Raw genomic sequence first — 25,622 nt, forward strand, 5'->3', positions numbered from 1 at the left:
TAGGGGGAAACTAACACAGTCAAGGGAATCAGGGAATGTTCCTCTAAGCAAGATAAATCTCTGAGCAAACTGACACCCAAATAAATGATATTCTAGAACAGACACTACATCCCCCACAAAAGATTGGGAGGTCTAGGAGTTAGGGAATACAACAGGCTGCAGCCATCATGTATGGTACATTAGATATGTGTGCATAGTTTCAAATAACTCTAAATATATCAAGAAATAGAAAACTCTTTTCTTCTTCTTTTTGCGGCTGACCAATAGGGGATCTGAAGGAAGTAGAAAACTCTTAAGGGCACAGTGCATCCATGAGAGATACACAATTGAAAATTAGGTTACTTTTTCCTTCTTTAAAAAAAAAAATTAGGTTACTCTTTTACAACAAAAACAATGAAAAGCAAAATATACAAAACTAAAATAAAATATCAAAAATATATAGGTATATAAGAAATATGATCCATATCTACAAAGTAAAGTTTATATTTTAATATTTTGTTTGTTTTAAAACTTTTTTTCCCTCAAGAGACTCATGATTGCTATAGAAAAATTAGAAATAAACAGACCAAGAATTTTTTTTCACTTTAATTTATTAATAATCCTACTAACTAGAGATATTTCGGTACATAAACTCCTAAATTTTTTTCTATACATATATACACAAGGCTGTGATCCAAAAAGATAATAACTGGGCTGACCGGTCAGCTCACTTGGTTACAGCATGGTGCTATTAACACCAAGGTCAAGGGTTCAGATCCCCATACCAGCCAGCTGCCAAAAACAAATAAATCCAAAAATATAATAACTAAAAAGTTTGAAATAATAAAATCAATAGAGAACTAGTCCTTCTAAATCTGAAATATCTTAAAGTGAGAAGATGATGTTTTGGAAATTTTTAATTCAATTTAGTGCTTTAAAAGATAATTATAACATGATCAAAAATGTATATAACAGAATTCTGTGTAAGTCAGTTTAGAAAATGTAACTTTGAATTTTCTGAATATACATAAATATAAAGTAATGTTTTTAAAAAGTATGTAATCTAATACATGTAATTATCTTCAAGTTTTCATCATTACCACCAAAATGGCAATATGGCAATATGCCAATATTTCTTCATTAAAGTATCAGATAACTACATTTCCAATATACATATTTTCATTCAACAAAATACTATGTGAACATTATAAATCATGATCTCAAAAGAATCTTTAATAACAGGGGAATGGCTATGATACACTTTTAATGGGAAAGAACTGGACACATAACTCATAAAAAATATCAATCCAGTTTTGCTTAAATACATACATAAAATAGAAAAAGTCTAAGGACTGACATCTGTATTATATAGCCAGTAAAAGTAAAGCTTTAAAGAATTAATGTCACGAGAAAGTGGTCATACTAGACTGATAAATGGGAAAAAGCTGGAATAAAAAATCTTATAGCATGATCTCAATTTTGCTTTTTAATGTAAACACATGGCTCACTGGAGATTTTATATACATACATATGACACACACACAGAAAAAGACTAGCAGGAAACAGAACCAAGATGTTAATAGTGCTCCTTCTCTGTCTTGTGAATGGTATTAAGGAGTTTTTCCCTGTATTTTTCCAAATTTTGCATAATAAACAAGTATCTACATTATAAACAGAAGGGATTTTTCTTTCCCCCAAAGAAATCCAATGTAATAAAATGAAAATATTTTGTACATTATAATATGTGGGGTACTGTAAATATTAACAGAAACACACTGAAAGGAAAATTTTTAAGTAATACAAGTAAAAAACATAAAATACTACTTTTACAGTTAAGAAAAACTATAAATATTACTTTTAAATAACATGAAATTTCTAAGCATTGTATTTTTTTTAAAGAGGTAACATTCTCAAATCCTCAATAAGTAAATTCTAATCAATCTTCAGCAAAAATCTCAGTAATGCTTTAATTTTACTGTCAGCTCATGGCAGTTTTATCTTCCCACCTTGCAGCACTTTATCAGAGCAACAAAACCAAAATACAATGCTTGAATATTTCAGGCTCAAATGCCCATCTTGCACAGTTCCTCAACTATCCTCTCAAACATACAGAAAACAAATAGAGAAAAGTTCCTTAGAAACAGGTGGCTCCATGTGGCTCTAACCTGGTTTGACTGCATGCAGCTCTCCGCAATTCTTGTATTAACTGACCAGTACACTCAGGTTCTTTACTGGCCGCCTGCAGCAAAGCTTTCCTAAACGTATGCCGGCATTTCTTTTGACGAGATTCTGCCCGCTCCAGGCGGCAGAGGTGCTTATATTTCTGCTGAAAGTAAGTGCAAAGTTGGGTCACCCTGGAGCTCCTGCTCTCCGTATCATCATCATCTGACCTGGAAAGTGCAAGAGGAATGAAAAACTGATCACACATTAGGCTTGTTTTAGAAAGGGGAAAGAGAATGAGGAAGAGTGGGTGGATGCACAGGTTTAAAATTTTTGTGGCATGAGAGCACACACTTAATGAAACTAGAGTAAGAGAATTCCAATAGAGCTGAAAATAAGTACAATATTTCAGCCACAAGCATGGCAGTAGAGACAATGCAGTCCTCTAAGAAGCTTGACCTTCTTAGCATGTCACCATTAGACACTTAATGCACCAACATCTTTTAAATTTTAAGTGAGAGAAAATAATTTCTTTACCTTTACTTACTAAAAAGTCTGAGTAAATAACATGGCAGTTGTGAGGAAACACACAGCATAATTTCATAAGACACAGGCCAGACCAGAAATAGAGCAGTAAATTCTAACAGCACATTATCAAAGAGCCGCCCTTTTAGACATTCTGATTTTTAAGTATCCTTTTCTTGCTAAGCACTTAAAGAATTCTGATTTCAGGAATCACATTAATTCTACAGTTTTTTTTTTTAAGCTATGGAGGTAATCTAAACAGCATTTCACAGACCAGGGATTACACACAGGTTTTTCCATCATATGCTAATGTGATTGATTAGTGGTCTCTGCTTAAATGCTATGTGGAAAGGATGCTATGTGTGCTGAGGGCACACCTAGGCTCAGCAAGAAAGAGTGCTGTGGTTAGTTAGCAATGCCTACCACCAGTGGGGTTAAAAAGGTCACTTTTCTGTTTTTTTCTTTTCTTTCTTTTTTTAAAGATGCCTGTAAGGGGATCTTAACCCTTGCCTTGGTGTTGTCAGCACCACACTCAGCCAGTGAGTGAACTGGCCATCCCTATATAGGGATCCGAACCCATGGCCTTGGTGTTATCAGCACCGTACTCTCCCTGGTGAGCCACGGACCGGCCCTAAAAAGGTCACTTTTCTATGGAACAAATGTGATTTCACTTTTCATAGTTAGGAATAATGCACATTAGACTTGAAAATTGACCCATGTTATTTTATCTTCATTTCTATTATAACATAAGCAAACATCACACATGTGACATCAGAAACTGTATATTATCTTACAAATCTTCTGTGATTCATTGCTTGGTGTCTCTTCTTAAGTGGTATTACTCCTCTTTCCTTCAGAATACTCTATAAAAGGGTACTCTATAAACTTCTGTTTAGTATCTGTCCTAAGAAACATGTTCTCTTCAGTATAGTTTTCTACTACAGACATACAAATTGAATGATCTTACTTCAGTCTTTTCATTTATTCAACATTTACTGTGTGTCCATTATGCTGAGCACTATAGAAGAAAGACAAAAGTTTCAAAGAGTATGCAATGCAATTTAGACAAGATAAACAAATTTCAAAAGTTAAACAATTCAAAAGAGGATAGAACCAAGAACTAAAATGGTGGGGCAGACAGACCAATGATTTATATACCTGACCATAAATTAGGAAAATCTAGGAGCATTTTAGAATCAGGGCCTGCCCCAGATCTACTGAATCAGAATCTCCATGGGATAGGGCCCAAGAATCTTGATTTTGAATTGTTCCCTGAAGTCTCACAGCAGGTTTACACTTGGGATTTCTAGTAGAGCCAGTAATGCTATTAGCATCTTTAATAAGACAGAAAACAATACGTACAATAAAAGAGGTGTGGATAAAGTGCTATTGAGGTTCACTGGAAAGATTGCTGGGTAAAAGGCTATGGAGAGGAGATGACAACAGAACTAAACCTTAAAGGGTAGAATTTGAAGATGAGGAAAAAAAGGATACCTCACATGCATAAAACAATATAAGTCAAGATTCAGAGCTAGACAAGATGGTGAACAGCAAGTACCAAATAGCTTGTTTTGGCTAAGATAATGGGTTATGTAAGGGAGTGATGGTAGGTAAAGTAATCCCTTACCTGTATTCCAGATTAAAGAGTTTAACCTTTATTCCATCAGCAATGAACTCTGTAGGTAAAGAGTTTAACCTTTATTCTACTGGTAAAAAGTCTACAAAGATGTAAATTTTTAAGAAAAATGGGTAACAATGATAGAGCTGTACATGAGAAAGATGATACTGTTGGCAGATATAGAATAAAAAGACAAAGAGAAGAGGAACAGTTAGAAAATTATTATAAAACTCCAGGTAAGAGATAATAAGGACCAACGCTAGGGTAGGAGCAGCAGGAATGGAGACTATGAGAGGTACTATGAATGTATAAAAGACAAACTGTTAACTGGGCAAGGAAAATGGAAGGGACAACAACTGCACAGCAGTTTCCATCAGCAAAGACTAGGGAAAGACAGCAGCATCTCCATTTATAAAATAAGGAACAGGAGCAAGAGCAGATTTGGGGCAGGAAATAAATTCCATTTCAGACAAAAAGAATTTAAAGCACAGATGATGCATCAAGAGGTTGACATAAAAACCACTGGAAATGATAAAATGGAGCATACTTAGGGAAGAGATACAGATTTCAGAGTAAACAACTAACAACTGAAAGAGAGTAACTAAGTAAAAAGCCATAGAGATAATGGAAAGAACAGGACATACAAGAGCCATTATCATAAAAGAATTAACTCAATTTGGTGACTGGATATAAAGGATAAAAAAGTGAATAATGACTTCAAATCTGCATAACTGGGAGAATGGATGTGCCATTAATAGAAAAAGAAAAGGGAGGAGAAGGAGCAGGTCTTACAAGCAAAGTAAAGCTTGGGTTGACAATCACTTGCCAAAATTGTTATTTGAAAAGACTATATTACTTCAGGGAGTATGGCCTAGATCACTGCTTCTCAAGTTAACAGTGGAAAGGTGCACTTGGATGTTGAAACGTGCTACATGACTATAAAAGTGTCTAAAGCTTATTCATAATTTCCACACTTATTTTGTTGTGGACCAGAAACAAGCAGTTTGCAGATTAGCACAGGTCCACAGACTGTCCTTGGAATGGACCTAAATAGAAAATTTCCAAAATGCTTCCCACTTTTACCTAAGATCTATGACGTTAATATTTGAAACCTGGTTGCTGAGGAAGAGTAGTGAGCTAGGAAGAGAAAAGCCAGACTCCCAAAATCTACCAGCAATGACAGGGCCTAGCACCTACTGCGTTCTCAGTATGTGTTAGTCTTCTTCCTTCCTTAACCTTCCTCATCTGTGAAATGAGAGGTATAGCTGGCCTTCCTACCTCCAAAGGTTGAGAATGAAAGGAAATATCTGTGAGATCACCATATAAATACAACTATTATTATTAAAATGCTACTAATAACCCCAAATATGGAGTAGCAAACTCTACTCCAGGCTTGTTCGTAATCTCAAAGCATTGATGTGAAATTCTCCAAATAAAATTCACTTATTAAGACAACAAAACAGCAAAATGGTAACACCTCTGATAGGGGATTCAGAAAGAGGCATACACATGTTAAGGAAAATAATGAGCTTAATTTCAGAAATGCTGAATTTAAGGTATTGACAGAATATTTGATGAGAAATACCCAACAGGGGGCCAGCCCCGTGGCTCACTTGGGTGAGTGCAGTGCTGTTGGTGCTGAGGCTGCGGGTTCAGATCCTATATAGGGATGGCTGGTGCACTCACTGGCTGAGCGTGGTGCAGACAACACGGTGCCAAGGGTTGCAATCCCCTTACCGGTCAAAAAAAAGAAAGAAAGAAATATCCAACAGGCAGTTCAAACAGTTCAAACTCAAAAGAACAGTCAAACACAAAGAAAAGATTTGGGAGTCATTCACTTAAAGATAAAAGGTGAAACAGAAAAGAGAATGAAACACTGATGGCAATATTCCAAGGGAGCTTGCCACTCTAAAGCAACTACATACTATATAAAATATACTTACGGGTATATTGTTGGTCAAAGGAAGTAGAGGAAATCTATTCCCCTAACTGCTCGGTCAAAATATAAATAAATAATAAATAGAAAAAACTCAGAACTGAAGCTAAAGTTGGAAGAAGGGAGCAAAAGAGGGGAAATGTGCTGCTCTCAAGGCACTTGCTGATATATCCCAATAAGATGAAGTAGCTAAACCTGAGATTCCAGAATAGGCCCAGGACCCACAAAACTAAATATTACCATGCAAACAAGGAGGTAAGACATTTTGTGTAACAAAAAGAAAAAACAACAAATGACAGATTTAGACTTATTAGGACCCCAAAGGTTGGAATAATGAGATATAGAATATAAAACAGTTATACATAAAATGTTTAAAGGATGAATTTACAAAGAAAGGCAGGCAATAAAAGATTAATAGGAATGATGGAGTAGATCTGAAAAGGAAATAAATGGAAACCCTATACATAAAAAATTATTTCAAACCAAAATTACATGGATATTTTACCCAAAATAAAGGAAACAAGGCAGTTATGTCCATAATCACTATTTCTATTCAATATTTTACTGAAGATCTTAGCCAGTGCAATGAGATCAGAAAAAGCAATAAAAAGCATAAAGATAGGAAAGGAGGAAGTAAAACTGTCCTTATTCATAAACAACATGATTGTTTATAAAGAAAATCATAAAGAATTTACCAAAAAATCTAAAACTAATAAGTAAATTTATTAAAAATTGCAGTATATATTGACGATTGCAGGTCAATCTAACAACAAACTTTATTTCTACATAGAAGTAGCACACAAATGAACTATAAAGTTATAAAAGCAGTTCAGTTTACAACAGCATTGAAAGCAAAATACTTCAAGACAAATTTATTTATTTATTTACTTTGGTGGCTGGCCAGTAGGGGGATTCAAACCCTTGACATTGGTGTTATCAACACTGTGCTCTACCCAACTGAGCTAACTGGCCAGCCCCTACAAGATAAATTTAATAAAATATATACAAGATCTTCATATCAAAAAGTAAACACTACTGAGAAAAAATTTTAAAGACATAAAGTACAGCAATATCCTATATCCATGGATTGGAAGACTTAGTATTGTTAAAATGTCAATTCTCTGCAAATTGATTTATAATAAAAACCATAATCTCAATAGTATCATTTACAGAAAATGACAATTTGATTTGAACATTTCTGTGGAAATGCAACGTACCTAATAGTCAAAATAACCGTGAAAAAGAACTAAGTTGTAAATTCAAATGACTGAATTTCTAGACTTACTCTATAATCACAATAATTAAGTAAGTCTGGAAGTAAAAAATTTTTTAATTAATCAATGGAACCAAACACAGACTTCAGAAATATGTTTTCACTTCCTTATGGTTTTCTTAATGACATTTTCTTTTCTCTAGCTTACTTTATTGTGAGAATACAATATATAATATATATAACATACAAATATGTGTTAATCGACTGTTTATGTTATTGGTAAGGCTTCCAGTTAAACATAGGCTATTAGTAGGTTAAGTTTTGGGGGAGTCAAAAGTTACATGGAGATTTTCGACTGCACAGTGTGCCCCTAACCCTTGCATTGTTCGAGGACCAACCCGTACTAATGCCACATAAGGTCAGATCTCAGAACAAACACTATTACTGAGATAGAGGGTCATTTCATGATGATAAAGTGGTCACTTCATCAAGAGGACAGAACAATCTTAAATGATTATGCATCTAATAAGAGAGCTATAAAATGTGAGAAATAAAAAGTGATAGAACCAAAAGGAAAAATACATCTACAAACAAGAGATTTCAATACCCTTTTCTCAGTAATTGATAGAACAAGTTGACAGAAAATCACAAAAGGTATAGAAGATAAGAACAGCACTATCAACTGCCTTGACCTAATTGACATTTACAGAACATTATACCTAAGTATGGTTTCTGATAACAGTAGAATTAAATTAGAAATCAATATCTGGGAAATCTCAAAATATTTAGAAATTAAATATTAGCTCTAAATAGCCCGTAGATCAACAAAATCAAAAGGGATATTAGGAAGTATTTTGCACTGAATGAAAATGAAAATGTCTTATCAAAATCTGTGGGATGTAGCTAAAATCAGTGTCTAGAGGGAAATGTACAGCACCAAGAGTCTATATTAGAAAACAAGAAAGATCTCAGGCAACTAACTTAAACTATGACCTTAAAAACTACAAAAAGATGAGCTAATGAAACCCCAAACAGAAGGAAATAATAAAAATTAGAACACAAAGAAATAAAATAAAAAACAGAACAAAAGAGAATCAAAGAAACCAAAGCAAGATTAAAACCTTATTTGAAGCTACATTAATTAGAACTATGTAGTAATGGCATAAGGATAAACAGGCAATGGGACAGAATAGAAGGTGCACAAATAGACACACATGTCACCTAATTTATATCAAAGGTTCCAATGCAATGGAAAATGACAAAATTTTCAATAAATGGTGTTGGTTAAGTAGAAAGGAAAAAAATGATCTTTAAACCTATCACATACAATACACAAAATTAAATTCCAAAATGATTGTTAGTAAAGCAAACAATCTTCTAGAAGATAATATGAATAAGAGAAAATAACTTCATGACCCTGGAGTAAACAATAATTTCTTAAATAGGTCACAAGTGCACTTACCATAAAGGAAGTCAAATTATACTTTATTAAAATTAAGAACTTTCTATCAAAAGAGACCATTAGAAATATGCAAAGGTAAGCATTTACTGGCAGTAATTACTGTTCCGTAATAATACATTTAAGACAAGTACTTATTTCTGACATTGAGACACTCAAGTAAAAGCGTGAGAGATCTACTTTGGCATATACTTCTACAACTAAACTAAGTAACCAAGAACATTGCCAAAACAAAGCCAAACCTCCTTCCAAAAATTTCCTTAAGTACAATCCTGGTTTAGCAAGAAACCTCATGAAAAGGTTCTTCAGGCAGGAGTGTGATAATCAAATCAGACCATTGTCAGTTTTTCTTCCAAAAACTCTTTATGAATTCTCTAAGGAATTTTAAATGTCAAAACCGTCTTGAAGATATAATGGACAGGCTAGGTAGGACTAGTGCTATAGCTCTCCATTTTCTATTACACTTGAACAGAACAGGGTACAATAAATGACAGGTAGCTGCAATAAGAAAATGAAATAAAGATGTTCTATGGGTAGTTTAAAATACCAAACAGGGGTTCCTGTGAGAGGACAGAGTGGGAGATACAGATGTGGAGTTATAGGCATAAAAGAAATCGTATACCAATTCAATCTCAGTTTTACCCCCATGGAAAAAACAGAGTGCCCTTTTACTGGAGCATAAGAACCCAACAAGAATATGCTGAATGAGTGAGTGAGTGAGTGAATGAACAGAAAAGAATAACAGGAAAAAGATTAAAGTCACAGCTGGGCAAAGAGTATGGATAATTACTTAAAAAAGAGAAAAACAGACCGAAGGAAACGAATCAGGAAAGCAGAATATCACAGTAGTCAAAAAAGAAGCAAGTTAGCAAAAGAGAGCAAGAAAATAAAATGCAACGAAGATGAAGAAAAATGAGGATGGTCACAAGTCTAAAACAACAAAAGAAGTATTTTGATAAATCCACAAGAAAAGAAGCAGAAATAGAATATACATTGCTCCTAATCAATAGCAAATACTCCCAATACTGATGTTCAGGTTACCTTGAGAATTAAATTAGAAATAATAACTACTATTTACTAATCATTTCCCATGTACCAGGTATTTTGTTGAGCATTTACTTATGTTAATTCATTTACAATAATTTGTAAAATAAACCCAAAATACCCCAAGTCAAATTAAGCTGGTATGAATATCACCCTTAGGAATTATGACTGATAGTATCTATAAGAAAGCTTAAGCTCAATTAACTTTATTGTAGTCTATCTGAAAGAAAGAAAATGCTAATGGTAAGGAAAGAGTCTTGAATGACATATAAAATAGAACCTCAGAATGAGGAGAAAAAAAAAAAAGAGTGTAGCATTCTCCAGTTCTGTCTAAGGAGTGAGGCAGGGACAACTAGATGGGAGATAAATCTTAACAGTGAAAATGGATGCATCATGCTATGATAATTTCATGACTATGGCCATTAATACAATCTAACTCTCCTTGCTTTTAATTCCATGCCCAAATAAGCTTCTGATTATAATCTGTTTCCCATGTAGTTTTGTTCAGGGATCATTTGTGCTACTCAATGAGTATATTTCTCACTATAAGCTGGTAATACGATCTATTGTCTCTAGTGAGTCATCTCCCTAAATCTGATCACTCAGGGTGTACTATTTAATCCCATAAACTCAAAAAACATACCCTAGATTGTGTGTCCAGAGGATGATACTGTGAACTTCTAGGAGTCAGCCTGGGGACAGATATCTAGTCTCCCCTTGATCTTGTTGAGTATCCATTCAAACCATAATATTTTAAATAAATAATTAGCTGATTCTGTGAGTCATCTTTTGGCCCCACAGAGAAGGATCTATCTTGATATTGTCACACTCCACCCACTGAATCCCTACAATGCTAATGCAATCTCCAGGAAAAGCTAGCTTTCTCACTATCATTGAAGGGGATGTACATTAATCTTCCAACAGACCTTATACAAACACTTCCTTTCCTAAGGCATATTTGGAAAAAAACCAAAGAAGGCTATATTTTTTTTAAAAAAGCTACAAAGCTTTCTGATAAGGTAGGTACAAAGAACCCCTAAGGAGATTTATCTTTAAAAACATTTTAGCGCAGTAGAGATATTAAAGAATGGATCAATCTTGCAGAAGACAGAGATGAAGTAAAAAGCCCTATTTCGAGCTACTGTGGGGACAAGACCAAAGAAGACATGGAGAAGTAAGACAGTGGGACTCCAAGTAGCCCTACAAGTGACCATGGGCAAGTTCCTTAACCTATGCAGGCCTTGCCTTCCTCTTCTGTAAAATGAGATTGGATCAGATAATCTCTAAATTCCCTTTAATTCTAAATTTTATTACAATTGGTTCCTTTAGTGATGAATGGGAAAGGTACAGAAACAAATTTACCAAGAAAACTTGAGTAGATTTGCACAAACAATACAGTACATTTCTTCCCAAATGGAATCTATTCTACCTCCATTAAAGTAAAACTAGATCCAATAAGATAAAAACATTAGCACACAGAGAAAGAAAAATCAATCTGCTACAATGGTAATTTAAGAATAAAAAAAAAAAAGGAAAACTTACACGTGTCTTTCGTATCTGAGGGTTTCTCGGAGGGACCATGCAACCTGGTATGGCGAGGCCTGCTCTGAGTCCTCCAGCTCTTCTCCACTCTCTTCAGACCAATCCAACCCTGGGACAGACAGAGGGCATTGCAGCTTAGAAAAAACATTGACTTTTACTTAAAATTAAGATTAAAAAGTTACCTGATATCCATAACCCAACACCTATATCAAGTACTATCATAGTGTGAAAAAATGCCTCTGGATGAATCTCATCTGTATTCTTACAAAGATATTAACAATGAATGCATGTCATACACTCAGGTTTTAAAAAGATGACATTATAACAAAATGGCTATGCTACGTTCCAAGGATGAACTTCTTTTGTCAGACTAATGAGGTAGAAACAACACAAGCAAAGAGACAAAGTTTGGGTCACAAAAAAGGTAGAATCAAAAAGTATCAAAACATCATACACTAAAATGATGTCAGAAAAACATAAGACATATTCAAGAGGGTGAGAAAAGAAGCCCAACATATGTTCAGACAAGAAAAAAGTCAACAGGTGACAATGAGTCTGTGAGTCACCTCTATACTTCAATAAAGAAGGGTCCTAAAATAAATTATCAAAGGCAGAAACACTCTATCCCCTCTCCCAACACCTCTGGAGGAAAGGTGATTAGGCTGGGTCATTCCCTGGCTCTTGCCCTGTATGGGAAGACGGCAGGGTGGGATGGCAATATTCTGTTACTAGTGAGGTTTGGTATTTCTTTCAATTGCTTTAAATAAAAGCTGCCACATTTTGTACTCCATTCTGTAAAACAAGTCTAGAGGGAAAGGTGGAGAAATATAGTATGAACAAGGCTTAACTGTTTTGTGAAATGCTGTAATTTTTAATGATCAGATAATTGTTAGCTCTCAACATAGAGGTTTTGCCCTTTTTTTTCCCCCCTGAAGTTGGCCAGTATAGGGATCCAAACCTTTGACCTTGCTGTTACAAAGCTGCGCTCTAACCAACTGAGTGACCGGCCAGTGGTTTTACCCTTTTTAAAGTTTCATATATTGAAGAGGTTTTGATAAACACTGATGTTGCACCGCCTAAAGTATAACAGTGTGTAGGACTATGTTACTTTAATATACTCATACCACTATGAAACTGATTAGACACTCCAATAACTAGTACTTTATTTATGTCTTCCTTCTTGAAAACCTCAAAAATCAAAAGACCACCCTCATTAGACAGGGTTATATTTACAAAGGACCTTACATATTGCTTCCATAGTCTAAATGAGTTTACCTGTGCCAAATAGGAAATTAAGAAAAGGTTAACTGAAATGCAAATTATAAATGCTTAAAATTAAATAACACATTGCCACTGGCATAAAGAAGCTTCAAATCTAATCCCAAAACGACTATCTAAAATGTCAGGTCACCTTAAAAAGTGAGTTACTTTCTCTCAACCAAAATAATAACTGTAGGGGGAAAAAAAGGTAAAAAACAATCAACTTCAGAGTTTTGAAAGGTGAGTTCCTCAAAAGGAAGAATAGTGAGAGGTTGGTTAATGGATACAAAGTTACAACTAGGTAAGAGAAATAAGATCTAGAATTCTATAGCACTGCAGGTGACTATAATTAACAACAATATATTGTATACTTTCAATTAGCCAGAAGGGAGGATTTTGAATGTTCCCAACACAAAGAAATGATAAGTATTTGAGGTAACAACAACAACAAAAAAGATTAGTGGTTGCCAGGGTTTCACAGGATAAAGAGGGGAGGGAGGGATGAAAGGGATAAATAGTTAGAGCACAGAAGATTTTCAGGGCAGTGAAACTATTAGTTAATAATAATGTGTCAATGTTGATTTGTAACTGTAACAAATGTAAGATGTTAATAACAGAAGAAGCTGTTGGGGGTAGGTGTGTATGAAATGTCTGTATTTTCTGCTCAGTTTTTCTGTAAACTTAAAACTGCTACATAGGCTATTACTTAAAAAGAAAAGAAAGGTGAGGTCCTTTCAAAAGGCACCTTTAAAAAAACAGAACATGAGTTATCTTTTCATTGTTTCTGTAGAAGTAATAATTTCTACTACGACACCTGTACTTTCTCTGAAAGTCAAGATCTAAGTCATAAGAATTAAGATGCAAGTGTTTCTACTGTTGTGAAATTAACTGTCCAATAAAGCAAACCTTTGATCTTGGCTTCATTATCACAAGTTTTAATGTAACTAACTAATATAACCAGCCCAGACTAGACTGTAAAAACTAATTACAAGACTGAATTTTTCTTTAAGTAGTCTTTGCTTATATGAATACAGACTATGCTTGGTCATAGACTGCATTACAATTTCTGGTTTCTCCAAAATAACCTTTGTTTGGAAATCTTAGGTCTCTAATACACTTGAATTCTAAAAAATTAAAAGGCTGAATACTTTTTTATAGGTTTTCATTCTGTTCAAAAATGATAGGAAAAAAGGCTCCAACACAACATAAAATTTCATAGTTTCAAAAACTAAAAAGTTATCAGTACCCAGAAACACATGAAATTATAAATAAAAATTTATTAGATGATACAGGTAAGTACTGAAATTAGAGGCAAACATTTGGAAAAAGGTAGTTAGATCTCTGCCTCAAAACTAACGCCTAAATAATTGCCAGATAAGTGACTAAAACGTAAATAATAAAACTATAAAGGACTAAAAGAAATATAGGTGACTATATTTACATACTCTTAGAATGAAGAGAGTTCAAACAAGCAAACAAACAAAAACCCTGACTTGAAAGGAAGGAATCCTAATGAAAGAGAATACATAAACATTTTTAACTTCTTAATTCCAAAATCTTTATAACATATTTGAAAGCAAATAACAAATGGGAGAGGCTTTGCAATCAATATGAAATATGTATACAAAGCTCTTACTAATCAATAAAAAAGAGAAACACGTCAATGAATATGGATGAAAGAAGTGAAAAGGTAAAATACATAAAAATGTCCAAAAAGCATATGAACAAATATTCAACTCCATTATTAATCTAAAATATCAGTTCTCAGTTCTCAAAGTACAGTCCACAGACCCCCAGGGGTCCCAGAAATCCTCTCAGGGGGTTCCTCAGGTCAACAGTATTTTCAAAATGATATTAAGATGTTCTTTGCCTTTTTCACTGTGCTGACATTTATACTGATGGTATAAAAACAACACGGGGTAAAACTGCTGGCTCCTTAGCAATAATCAGGGCAGTGCCACTGAACTCTACTAGGAGTATTCTTCACGCCATGCCTCACAGTTAAAAAAATGAATAAAATTTTATTTAAGAATGTTCTTGTTTATTAAAGATTGTTTATTTTATTAAATCTCGACCCTGCAGTCTTTATAATATAGATAGTTCCTGATTTCCGATGGTTCGACTTAACAATTTTTCAACTTTACGATAGTGCAAAAGCCATATACTTTCAGTATACTCCTTGACTTACGATGATGGGGTTACCTTCCAATAAACTCATCATAAGTTGAAGGTATCTTTAAGTCCCCTTACGACTTCATCTGGATGCAACCCCGTCCCAAGCTGAGGCCCATCTGTATAGTGTGACTAAATGTGAAGTGTACATAACGTACCTCTGCTGCTTATGAAGAAAGTATGATGGCTGTCTTGAGGAAATGTACCTGCAATATCGTTTTGAATGCAACCAAATGAGCTCTTTTCCCCTTCAACAACATTTTTATTTGAAAGAGTATCTGGCAGACCAACTATGGTTTTTAAGACTTAGATATTTGGCAGTCATTTTCTCGAAAAAAAACACAGTGAGACTGCCACTTCAAGGAAAACAACTGACAGTGTTTACTGTTACCAATGATAAAATTCATATTTTCACCTGAAAGCTCAATTTTTGGAAAATTTGAATTCACCACTGAGAGAGAGACAACTTCCCAATAGTTAGAATTTTCTGATGATGTTGGTGGTAATATTAACAAACATTAATTTTTTTATTCTCTTAATGAAATGTGTCAACATTTGGAACGTATTGTAAAACTCAGTAAGCCAATATTTTTCAAATTCATCCATGGATAAAAGATCCAAAGTATGTGATAGACCAATGGATTTTAATGTAACAGTATGAAAGTTCCTTGACATGATTTCAGATTCCACATTGCAACTAATCTTTAAGAAGCTACTACTTCTCAAGTTTTAGTGCAGAATCAAAGAAGAATATCCACAATTATTTGGAAAAAGCTATTAAAATATTCCTCCCTTTTCCAACTACATACGTGAGGCTGTATTTTCATTTGCTGACCAAAACCACATATCACAACAGATTGAAAGCAGAAGCAAATATGAGAATCTAGCTGTCTTCTAGTACCAGACATTAAGATTTGCCAAACAATGTAAAACAAAGTCATTCTTCTCATTATATTTGTTTTTGTTTTGGAAAACATAGTTATTTTTCATAAAAAGAACATGTTAACACGTAGTGAGTTTATTATTGTTATTTTTGAATGAATTAATAATGTATTTTAAATTTCTCACTTTTAACTTCTAATACAGTAAATATCAATAGATATTACTTATACCCAAACACCCTGTGGTGTCTTCTTATACTTTTTAAGTGTAAAGGATTCTAAGACCAAAAATCTGGGAAATACTTATCTAAGATATGCAAATTATCTATCAAATTTGCAAAGGCAAAAATAACAACAATGAAATAATACCCAGAGCTGATAAAGATGTAGAGAAACTGTCATTCTCATACACTGCTGAAAGGATAAGTTGACAAAATAATTCTGAAGAAAAATTTGGCAACAAATATCAAAAACTTTTTTTAAAAAATGGAATAGCTTGTAATCAGCAATTTTTCTAGGAATTTGAAGGAAAAATTAAAGATGCAACAGCAATTATTCTGCTCCAAAAGTATACATCTACAATAGTTTACAGTGACATAAACTGGAAATGGTTTAAATTGAAGACAGAATTCAGCCATGACAAATCATTGTTGTATATGAAAAATTACTAACTTTAAAATACATTATTATGAAAAATTTTAAAACAGGTTACAAAATTGTGTGCATAAGAGGAATCCAAGTTTTGTTTGTTTGTTTGATTTTGGGGCCTTTTTTCTTTTTTTTTTGGCAGCTGACTGGTACAGGAATCCAAACCTGTGACCTTGGTATTATAACACCATGCTCTAACCAGCCAAGCTAAATAGCCAGCCCCCCAGTTTTATACATCTGAAAGAATATACCAAGGTGTTATCAAATGGGTATTAATAGGGCTTGGGGTGTTTTAATTTATTATTTTTGCTTATCTATTTTTTTAAGTTTTTTTGGTTTTATTAATTACCAAAAGTCATACATAGTTTAACAACAGGTGAACAATAAAAAGCTATATAAGAAAAGCTACCACCACTCCCATCTCTCATAAAACACAACCTGTACAATTCCATCCTCCCTATTGTAGCCAATCTTAAGAGCTTGGTAGGTAGTGTATTTCTTTTATACTTTTACCTACGCTCACAACAAATAGGCAAATATCTATCCATATACTTAATCAATAGATATACTGAAGTCCCTTGTTTATTTACTTTATTTTTACAAAAACGTGATAATACAATACTTGATTTTTTTCCACTTGTTAATATATCATGAGCAAAAGATACAGATTTCATTCATTCTTTTTAACATCTACATAACATTTCATAAAGTACATATGCATCATAATTTACTCAAGGTTTCCTACTGGTTATTCAGGTTGTTTGCAGATTTGGTTATTCAGGTTGTCTGCAGATTCCCCCCCCCCCCCCCCCCCCCCCGCCAAAAAGATGACCGGTAAGGGGATCTTAACCCTTGACCTGGTGTTGTGAACACCACACTCTCCCAAGTGAGCCACGGGCCAGGCATGTCTGCAGATTTTTAATGCTGCAATAAACATCCTTCCACACATATCCTTACATTTTGATATTTTTTTATACATGAGATAGAGTCCCCAAAATGAGTTTGCTACCTATACATATATTTTTAATTAGTGTTCTTCTGATTTTTAATTATTCACCAGCAACATATGAGATATCATATACTCACCAACACTGGATATAATCTTTGCCAATCTGGTAACTCATTGTTGTTTTAATTTATATTTCCCCACCTATGTGGGGATTGAGGTTTTCATTTGTTCATTAACCATTCATACTTCTTCTTTTATTCATATCCTTTGCTCATATTTCTACTGCTGTCAAGTCATGCAAATAATTTTTCCTAAAGTTAAAATCATAGCTTATACTACATTCAAGAATAAATTCCAAATGAATAAAAGGTTTAAATGATCAAAACAAATCAACTATTAATAGAAAATATAGAATATCTGTATAAACTTGGGATCAGGGAGATTTTTTTCAAGCAAAACAGAAAATCCAGAAGCAACAAAGGAAAAATAGACATTTGACTACATCGAATCAAAAGTTTTATCTGTATCTTCTCACTTTTCAGTCATGAACTGGTATTACACCAGGAATTTAAATAAATAAATAAATTGTTAACTGTCAACAGATATTAACAATGCTGTCATTATTCCAACACACTACGATAACACATATAAAGAACTTCATCAGACACACAGGCACCAAACTCACAGAAGTACACAAACAAACACATCTGCCTTTTAATTTTGCTACTACTACTACTAATAAAAGCTATGACTGGAATTCTAAATTGCCAACTCCTATTTCTGAATCCTATTCACCAAGTATTATCCCCTCCAGTGGCATATTTACTTTAAGGTAGCCTACCTAAATACAGAATCTTTCATTGCACTGCTCTGTCCAAAGGTTCCTCTACCCCATCACATATGTGGTAGTTATGAAAGTAAAGCCCCACACAACAGAACACATTTTGTTATACTACACATCTAATATATGATAAAACAGATGATAACTCACCTAAATGGGGAAACAGATCAGTGTCCAGCTGATGTTTTTGGGTGCACAGTTTCACCAGTCTCTGCAGTCGACTTATACAAGAGAAATGTGGAGAGAAGGCTGTGGCTTTCATAAGGACCCGGTCAGTCCTGGGTGGGTCCACGATGGGAGCCCTACTGGATGGCAGGAGGGGCAAAGGCCTCTTATGAGACAACTGCCTTGCTTGTGCTATAGTGTGTGTGGTGGTTGCCACTCCCTGCATTGGTAGGCTGGTGTTCTGAGGTTGAGGTGACTTACAGACTGAACCCTGCGGTGGCGCTGGAGGTTTTAAAGAAGTGGATAAAGGTGACAGGTGGGAGTGCTGCTGCGGAGGCTGCTGCTGTGAAGGTGCTGGAAGGGGACTAAAGTGCTCTTGTCGAACTTTTAAAATCTCTGTCTCTCTCTGGCGCTGCCGATTCTGGGCCAACTTGCTCTGCAATTTCTTTCTCACAGTTGCCCCTTTCTTCAGGTCGTCGTCTTCCTCGTTGAAAGCAAATGGGTCTTCCAACTCAGTTTCCAGGTAGTGGAGAGGGACCCTTGCCCCAGGTGGAGAGAGGGACATTCCATCCAGTCCATTGGGCATCTTCAAGGCCAACGTGGGCACCGTCAGGCTAAAGGCCATTGTATCCATCTGGTGCCTGACCTTTACCTCATCTATAGGATCATTCTTTTTCTTCCTCTCTTTTTTCGGGATAAAGCCAAGTACCTGCAAGTGGCTGTTGCAGTACCTTTAAAAAATACACATAAACATGGGAAAATGTTCATGATACACATTAAGGAAAGTAGAATAAAAACTACAAGCACATATTCTAAAACATGAATCCTAATAAGTTAAAAATTGCATGACTATAGTAACTCTTGGCATTGATCAATTTAATATGCAACTTCCACTACTCTCAAGCAATCCTCAATGTTTGTGCAATTTTGCTGAGGCAGATAGGTGAACTGTATATGTGTAGAGGTAGCTGGACAGAAGCAAGTCATTCAGCTAGTGAGTGGCCCCGGATAATTGCTCAGCTCTGCTTCTCACACGGCTCTGTTATCCTCTATTCACAGCATACAAAGTAACTCATCAAGAGTCTGAAGGATCACTTAATATCCTCTTATGGAGGAAAAATATATGTTCCAATATCATTCAAGTATTTGGAGATTCACAAAGATCTTATGACATAACCCTCAAGAATATCAAGTTTATACTGTGTGCTTTATGTGCCTATAGGGGGGCAGAGAAAGAGAGAAAGAGAAAGAGAATAGAATGGAAGGAGAAAGTAAAAGTACCTACCTGCAGTAGGAACTAAAATAATGCCCTTTATACAGGTGAGGAAACCGAGCTTTACAGATATTTACTTGCCATAAACCACTTTCCATCTGGAAAGTGACAGAGCTGAGACTTGAACTTATTAAATAAAATCAAAGCTCATGAAGATTCTTATTAGTCTTCAAAAGTAGTGTAAATGCTATTTTAAAAATACTATGAAAGGAGGGCCGGCCCGTGGCTCACTCGGGAGAGTGAGGTGCTGATAACACCAAGGCTATGGGTTCGGATCCTACACAGGGATGGCTGGTTCGCTCACTGGCTGAGCATGGTGCGGACTTACTGTTCGGGGGAAATAAAAAAAGAGAGAGAATCTATACCATGATTGCACACATGCATGCCTAGCAGATTTGAGTTAGGTCCCATATACACAGTACCTTAAACAGAATAGTTTCATAAAGTCTTGGCCCTCAAGGAAAGGGGTATTAGGGATAACTGCACTAACCAAGAAGCTTCCCAAGAACAAGAAAAAAATTTAATAAAGAGTAAATGGTTTTTGTTGTTGTTTTCACCTCATTTTTCAAAGTAACAAAAGGATTAGCTTTTTTAGTAGAGAGAGGTGTTATTTGGAAATCAACCATCTCTGCTCATTTATACGTGGCAGTCCCAGTAGGTAAAGGAGGCTACTGTGTGCTGGGTTATGTAGACAGCGGAAGCTAACCTGCCTATGCAGCCCTCCCTTAAATCTTCCATACTCTAGTCCTTCTCTCAGCACTATCACAACAAATAGCCTGAACTCTTAAAATCTCTGCTTCTTCTAAAAGGGAAAATTCTTCATAACTAGAACTAGATCAGCTTAGTTATATAAAGCATTTAAAGTAAGTATACAAATACAAATTTCTAGTCCATAGAACTATTGTACAGGGAACTGACTGCTAATGGGTACAGGGTTTCTTTTGGGAGGATAAAAGTTCTAAAATTAGATTTTGATGAAAATTGCACAACCCTATGAAATAGTAAAAACATACTGAACAGTACACTTTATTTTTTATTATTTTGGCAGACGGCCGGTACAGGGATCAAACCCTGGACTTTGGTGTTAGCAGCACCACACTCTAACCGACTGAGCTAACCAGCCAGCCCATGAACAGTATACTTAAATGGATGAATTGTGTAGTATGTGAATCATTTCTTAATTAAGCTGTTTTAAAAATATATACAAGAAACAAGAAAATTTCTTGGCAAATATATATTATTAAAAATAGATACACATAAAAAATAATAGCAAATCTAAATTTAAATATTATATAAAATAACCAATTTAATATAACCACTTCTTTGAGAAATCATGGCTATCATAATGAGCCTTAGCTTCCCACTGTACAAGTATATAAAAAATTGACTTTATCAGTCCTTCTACTGAGCATAACACTACTCTACTTCAAAAAGGTAGACACATATAAGTTAGCATTTATAATACACACCAGATAAGTCAGAAACCAAAAATTATGAAGATTTCTCTAGCTGACCTCCAACCAGAAAACTTTGTCAATGAAAACTCCTTGGCAGTTTGTTTTCTAAAACAACATATAAAACCACCTCAACTCCCTCAGAGCTCAAAAGTAACTGCATGAACAATAATGAAAGCTCAGTTTCATAAGAATATTAATCTTTTCTACATCATCTCATATAGTATAGTTATAACTACTAACATTTACATATAGGTTTAGACATATTATTACATGAGTTCAACTTAGATTTCTTGAGGTAACATAAGAATATTACCTCCTTCTGATGTCCACTTTAACCTATTTTCAAACAACCCCTATAAACAACAAAAACATTGGTAACATTTGCATTCATATGGTCATGGACCAAGTGTGAAAAAATGTATCACTTATCACTTATTAAACATAGCTTCTCTTGACACAGAAACACACAAGTCCTTTCTCATATCTTGTTCTAAGAAGAGAAAACTGTCTTCAATGACAAAGGTGAAGACAGATGCTTCAAGAACTATTATTTTGGAGAAATTCAGAAGAACTCTCACTTCAATTCTTGCTGTTAATTATTGAGATAATACTTGCTCCAGCTAAAATGAAAAAAAAACCCCAAGGCTAACAACTTCAACTGTGATAAACTGAATTTAAAACAAAATTATAGAGATGTGTTTACAACGGAGCTTAAAGTAAAAAAATTAATATGTTCATCCCCCATTTTTCAGGTTAAAAACGGCAGGGATAAGAAATTATCATTTTCAGTATGCTAAATCCATCTAGACAGATAGCTTAGCCTAATGCTTAGGTCCCTTTCTCACCTGAGATTAAAATTTTATTCCCTGTCTCACTAAGCATCTGTTTCTAACTTTCAGGTATTGTAATCTGAAGCCTTAAGTGCTCTTTAGAAATTCTAAGAGAGCATTCACAAAATCACCACATTATAATATACTTATCTTGGTGGGATCTCTACAAACACAAATAATTTATTTCACACTAAAAGTGTAAAAAGTACTCACCGTGACATATAAAATACATGATTCCTTTTCAACCAGGTTAGGCAGGTGACATTTACTTATGTACAGGAACATGGATGAAGGGGTGTGTGTGTCTGTGTGTGTGTGTGTGTGTGTGAAGGTTGCATACATGTGTGTGTATGTTTGTGTTTTAAGACAGAAGTAAAAGGTTCAAATTTCCTACCTACAGATAACAAGTATCTGGAATATTTGGAAAACAAGCATGTATCTCTCTGTAATGTCTTACAATGGTCAATGTGGTTACTTGAGAAATTTAAAAAAGAGACATTTAGAAGAGATTATATGTGAAGGATCGTGTGAATTTTACTACAGATATGAAAGCCAAATAACTAACATAAGACTCCTCTAAAAACAACTCCATGTTGGATTGTTTTTAAATTCAGCGAAGCATAAATTCATAATTCTAGTGAAAAGCCTACCCTTAATGTAATAATACAGTTTCTAAATTATAGCAAACATACTCCATTTGAAATTCTTCTTAACCAAAAACGGTAAGATTATAAAACAATGCCAAATACTGCTTAGAAGTCTGGTATGAAGTAAATCTTCTGAATGATTCAAGTAATATTTTTCATTCTTTCTCAATAAGTACATATTCTTTACTAACTTTCAGGCACAGATTTTTTAAGCCCCCTAATTAGTATCATTAATTACAACACCTAATTAGTTCCTATAACTTCCCTCATTTAGGAAGATGATAAAACTAAGTAGAGAAGTCAAGAACTACTTAAGGCCGAAAACCAAACAAATTAGTACCAAGATTTCAAGCAGCAATTTTGAGGGGGAAAATGTTATTTTTTAATAATTCTAGAAGTCTATGAAATCAATAAAAAGAAGAAAACACTCATACATATTTTTCATATAATTCCCCCAATTTAAAAAACATTGCCATCTCTCATTTTTAGAAGTATTACAAAGTTTATTATATTACTCCTAGAACTTAACATTTAAATCACCACAAGGAAGGAAAGAAGGAAAGAAGGAAGGAAGGAAGGAAGGAAGGGAGGGAGGGAGGGAGGAAGGAAGGAAGGGAGGGAGGGAGGGAGGGAGGAAGAAAGGGAGGAAGGGAGGGAGGGAGGGAGGAAGAAAGGGAGGAAGGAAGGAAGGAAGGAAGAAGGGAAGGACGGAGGGAGGGAGGGAGGGAGGGAGGGAGGAAGGGAGGGAGGGAGGAAGGAAGGAAGGAAGGAAGGAAGAAGGGAAGGAGGGAAGGAGGGAGGAAGGGAGGGAGGGAGGGAGGGAGGAAAAAGAGGACAAGAAAAGGAAAAATTCCAAGCCTACTAATTAAATCAAGGATTGATTCCCGTTATTAGCTCTTACCTACGATCCTCTGATTTAGGGATGGGGTTGGTGCAGCGTTGGCTGTTATATTTGGCCACATATTCACATTGCTTGAAGGGGGCAGTCTTGTCCTCCAGAACGTGTCTGATACAGAAAGCGTAGCCGTTGAGTCGCCGCTGCTTGCACAGTTTGGGGCTATATGAGCACAAGGGCTTATTGTCAACCTCAGAGAAGTGTATATGTTTCCCTTCATACATCACGTGACTCTATTCCTTGTGAACATCAGCTAAAAGACCACCACAAAAAAAGAAACCCAAATGATAAATCAGAGAATATAAAGCAGATTTAAGTTGAGAATTTCACTGAGGGACTTCTAGCCCCACAGCCATACCTGATTTTAAATCTTCTGCACCATAGCAATGTTAAGGGAACCCCAAGGATACCAGTTTGGAATGCTGCAGAATCAAGATGAAGCAGATTGTCTATGAAAATATCAAAAGGCCTAGTTAACAAATAGAAATAAGCAAAGCTAGCTCACCCAGGAAGTAAAATACTGTATCACCCATCCTAATGAATTCTTCACTGTAATCCAGCATCCCAATAAATGAGGTCAAATAAGAAAATAAGAGGTATTATAAAATATTAAGTTACTTTACCCCCCAAAATTGAACTAAATAACATTTACTCTGGTTAAACTTTGTAAATACCACAAAGCAGCAGAGCTCTTCCACCAAATGAAATGTGATAGGTGGCAGGTCTTTTTATTTCATTACTGGTGTTTGCATGCTATGTATATTTTCAAAACCCAAATCCCTTCACAATGCCAGTGTGATGAACTTTAGTCCTAAAACTTCCCTCAGAAATTCTACATTTTTTGATAAGTTGGGAAAATATTTGGCAATTTGTAACAAACGTTTATATGAAATACAAAATAGAGCAAATTTCTGCTTTTAAAAAAATGCTTTATTTTCCTTCTAATATTTCCCCATGCCTATCCCATCTAAAGTCTAAAGGTCTTGAACCTAAAGTCCCCCGACCATTCTTACATCATTCAGTTCAGTGCTCTGCACCTCATGGTGCTCCCAATCACACTAAAAAGGATAATAATCACGCCTTATGAGTCTTTTGAGATTTGCTAAGAAAATGGAAGGAAGACATTACCACAATATTCACCACCTCTCTACACACAAAAGACCCAATGGCAGCATTTATATAACACCATGTAGTCTACAATGAAACTGAATCTATTTTGAAAGTCAAAATCTTAGTGAGCTGATGTAGTCTAACCCACCTTCCCCCACACTCCCAAAGTCTCCAGATGGCTTATGGAACAGTATAGTTACCAGCTACCAAAAATGTCAAGAAATTCTCTCTCCTTTACTAGTGAATGACAAGATATATAAATGTTTGAGGTGTCAGAAGACATGGTTATTCAAGTCCAAAATCTGCCACTTACTGTGTTACCTTGAACAAATCATCTAACTTCTCTGAATCTCAGTTTTGTTTTGTTTTTTGAATCTCAGTTTTCTCATCTGTAAAATAGGGATAATAATAGTAGCTATGTTATCATCAGGTTGTTCTATGGATCAAATGATACAAAGCATGCAACATACTAAGTATCATGCCTAGTACATGGTAAGCACTGGATAAAAGGAAGTTGTTATTCATAAATGTTAATTCTTCTATTACTACATTCCATCTATCAGTGATAAAAGTAGAGAACGTGTATTCCTCTTCAGAAACATTTCACTTACACTAGTAGGAAAAAAACACTTGAAATATTAGCTTAATTAATAATCACATTCATTATTAGGTAAATTGAATCACACATCAATGAAAAACAAAAATAAGAGCTTTCCCTTTTCACCTTATAAGGATGCAAGAAAGAAATGTTGGATTAAAAATTTAAATTTAGCTGCCCTAGAGGTCGGGCTGTTTGGGACAGAAGTATTCCAAAGCAAACCCATGCTGTTTTCATTTTTACCCTCACTTTGCTCTATTCATCCACCTGGCAAACTGATACATCTTTCAGGAATTAGTTCAAGTAAATCTATATGAACTTCTCAAGAGAAAAAAATACTCTGGATATAAGTACGTGAAAAAAGTCACAGAATCAGTTTGACTGCCTTTACCAAAAAAAGAAGCACACGTCTGCATGTAT

The 25,622-nt window shown here is 34.8% G+C and overlaps 1 protein-coding gene across 1 annotated transcript in view; it reads right to left on the bottom strand.

Moving 5' to 3' along the window:
- INO80D (INO80 complex subunit D) overlaps positions 1-24,992 on the bottom strand; it is a 39,791-nt gene extending 14,799 nt beyond the window's left edge. The window contains exons 1-6 of the mRNA XM_063105866.1: positions 24,918-24,992; positions 23,853-23,943; positions 23,501-23,747; positions 18,378-19,123; positions 11,477-11,585; positions 2,145-2,369 (exon numbers count right to left, since the gene is read on the bottom strand). Of these exons, the coding sequence (XP_062961936.1) occupies positions 2,145-2,369; positions 11,477-11,585; positions 18,378-19,123; positions 23,501-23,718 (1,298 nt within the window). The 5' untranslated portion in view covers positions 23,719-23,747; positions 23,853-23,943; positions 24,918-24,992. The remainder of the gene's footprint in view (positions 1-2,144; positions 2,370-11,476; positions 11,586-18,377; positions 19,124-23,500; positions 23,748-23,852; positions 23,944-24,917) is intronic.
- Positions 24,993-25,622: the final 630 nt, after the last annotated feature.

The sequence above is a fragment of the Cynocephalus volans genome, chromosome 1 (assembly GCF_027409185.1).
Source record: "Cynocephalus volans isolate mCynVol1 chromosome 1, mCynVol1.pri, whole genome shotgun sequence".
In the NCBI taxonomy this organism is placed as follows: domain Eukaryota; kingdom Metazoa; phylum Chordata; class Mammalia; order Dermoptera; family Cynocephalidae; genus Cynocephalus; species Cynocephalus volans.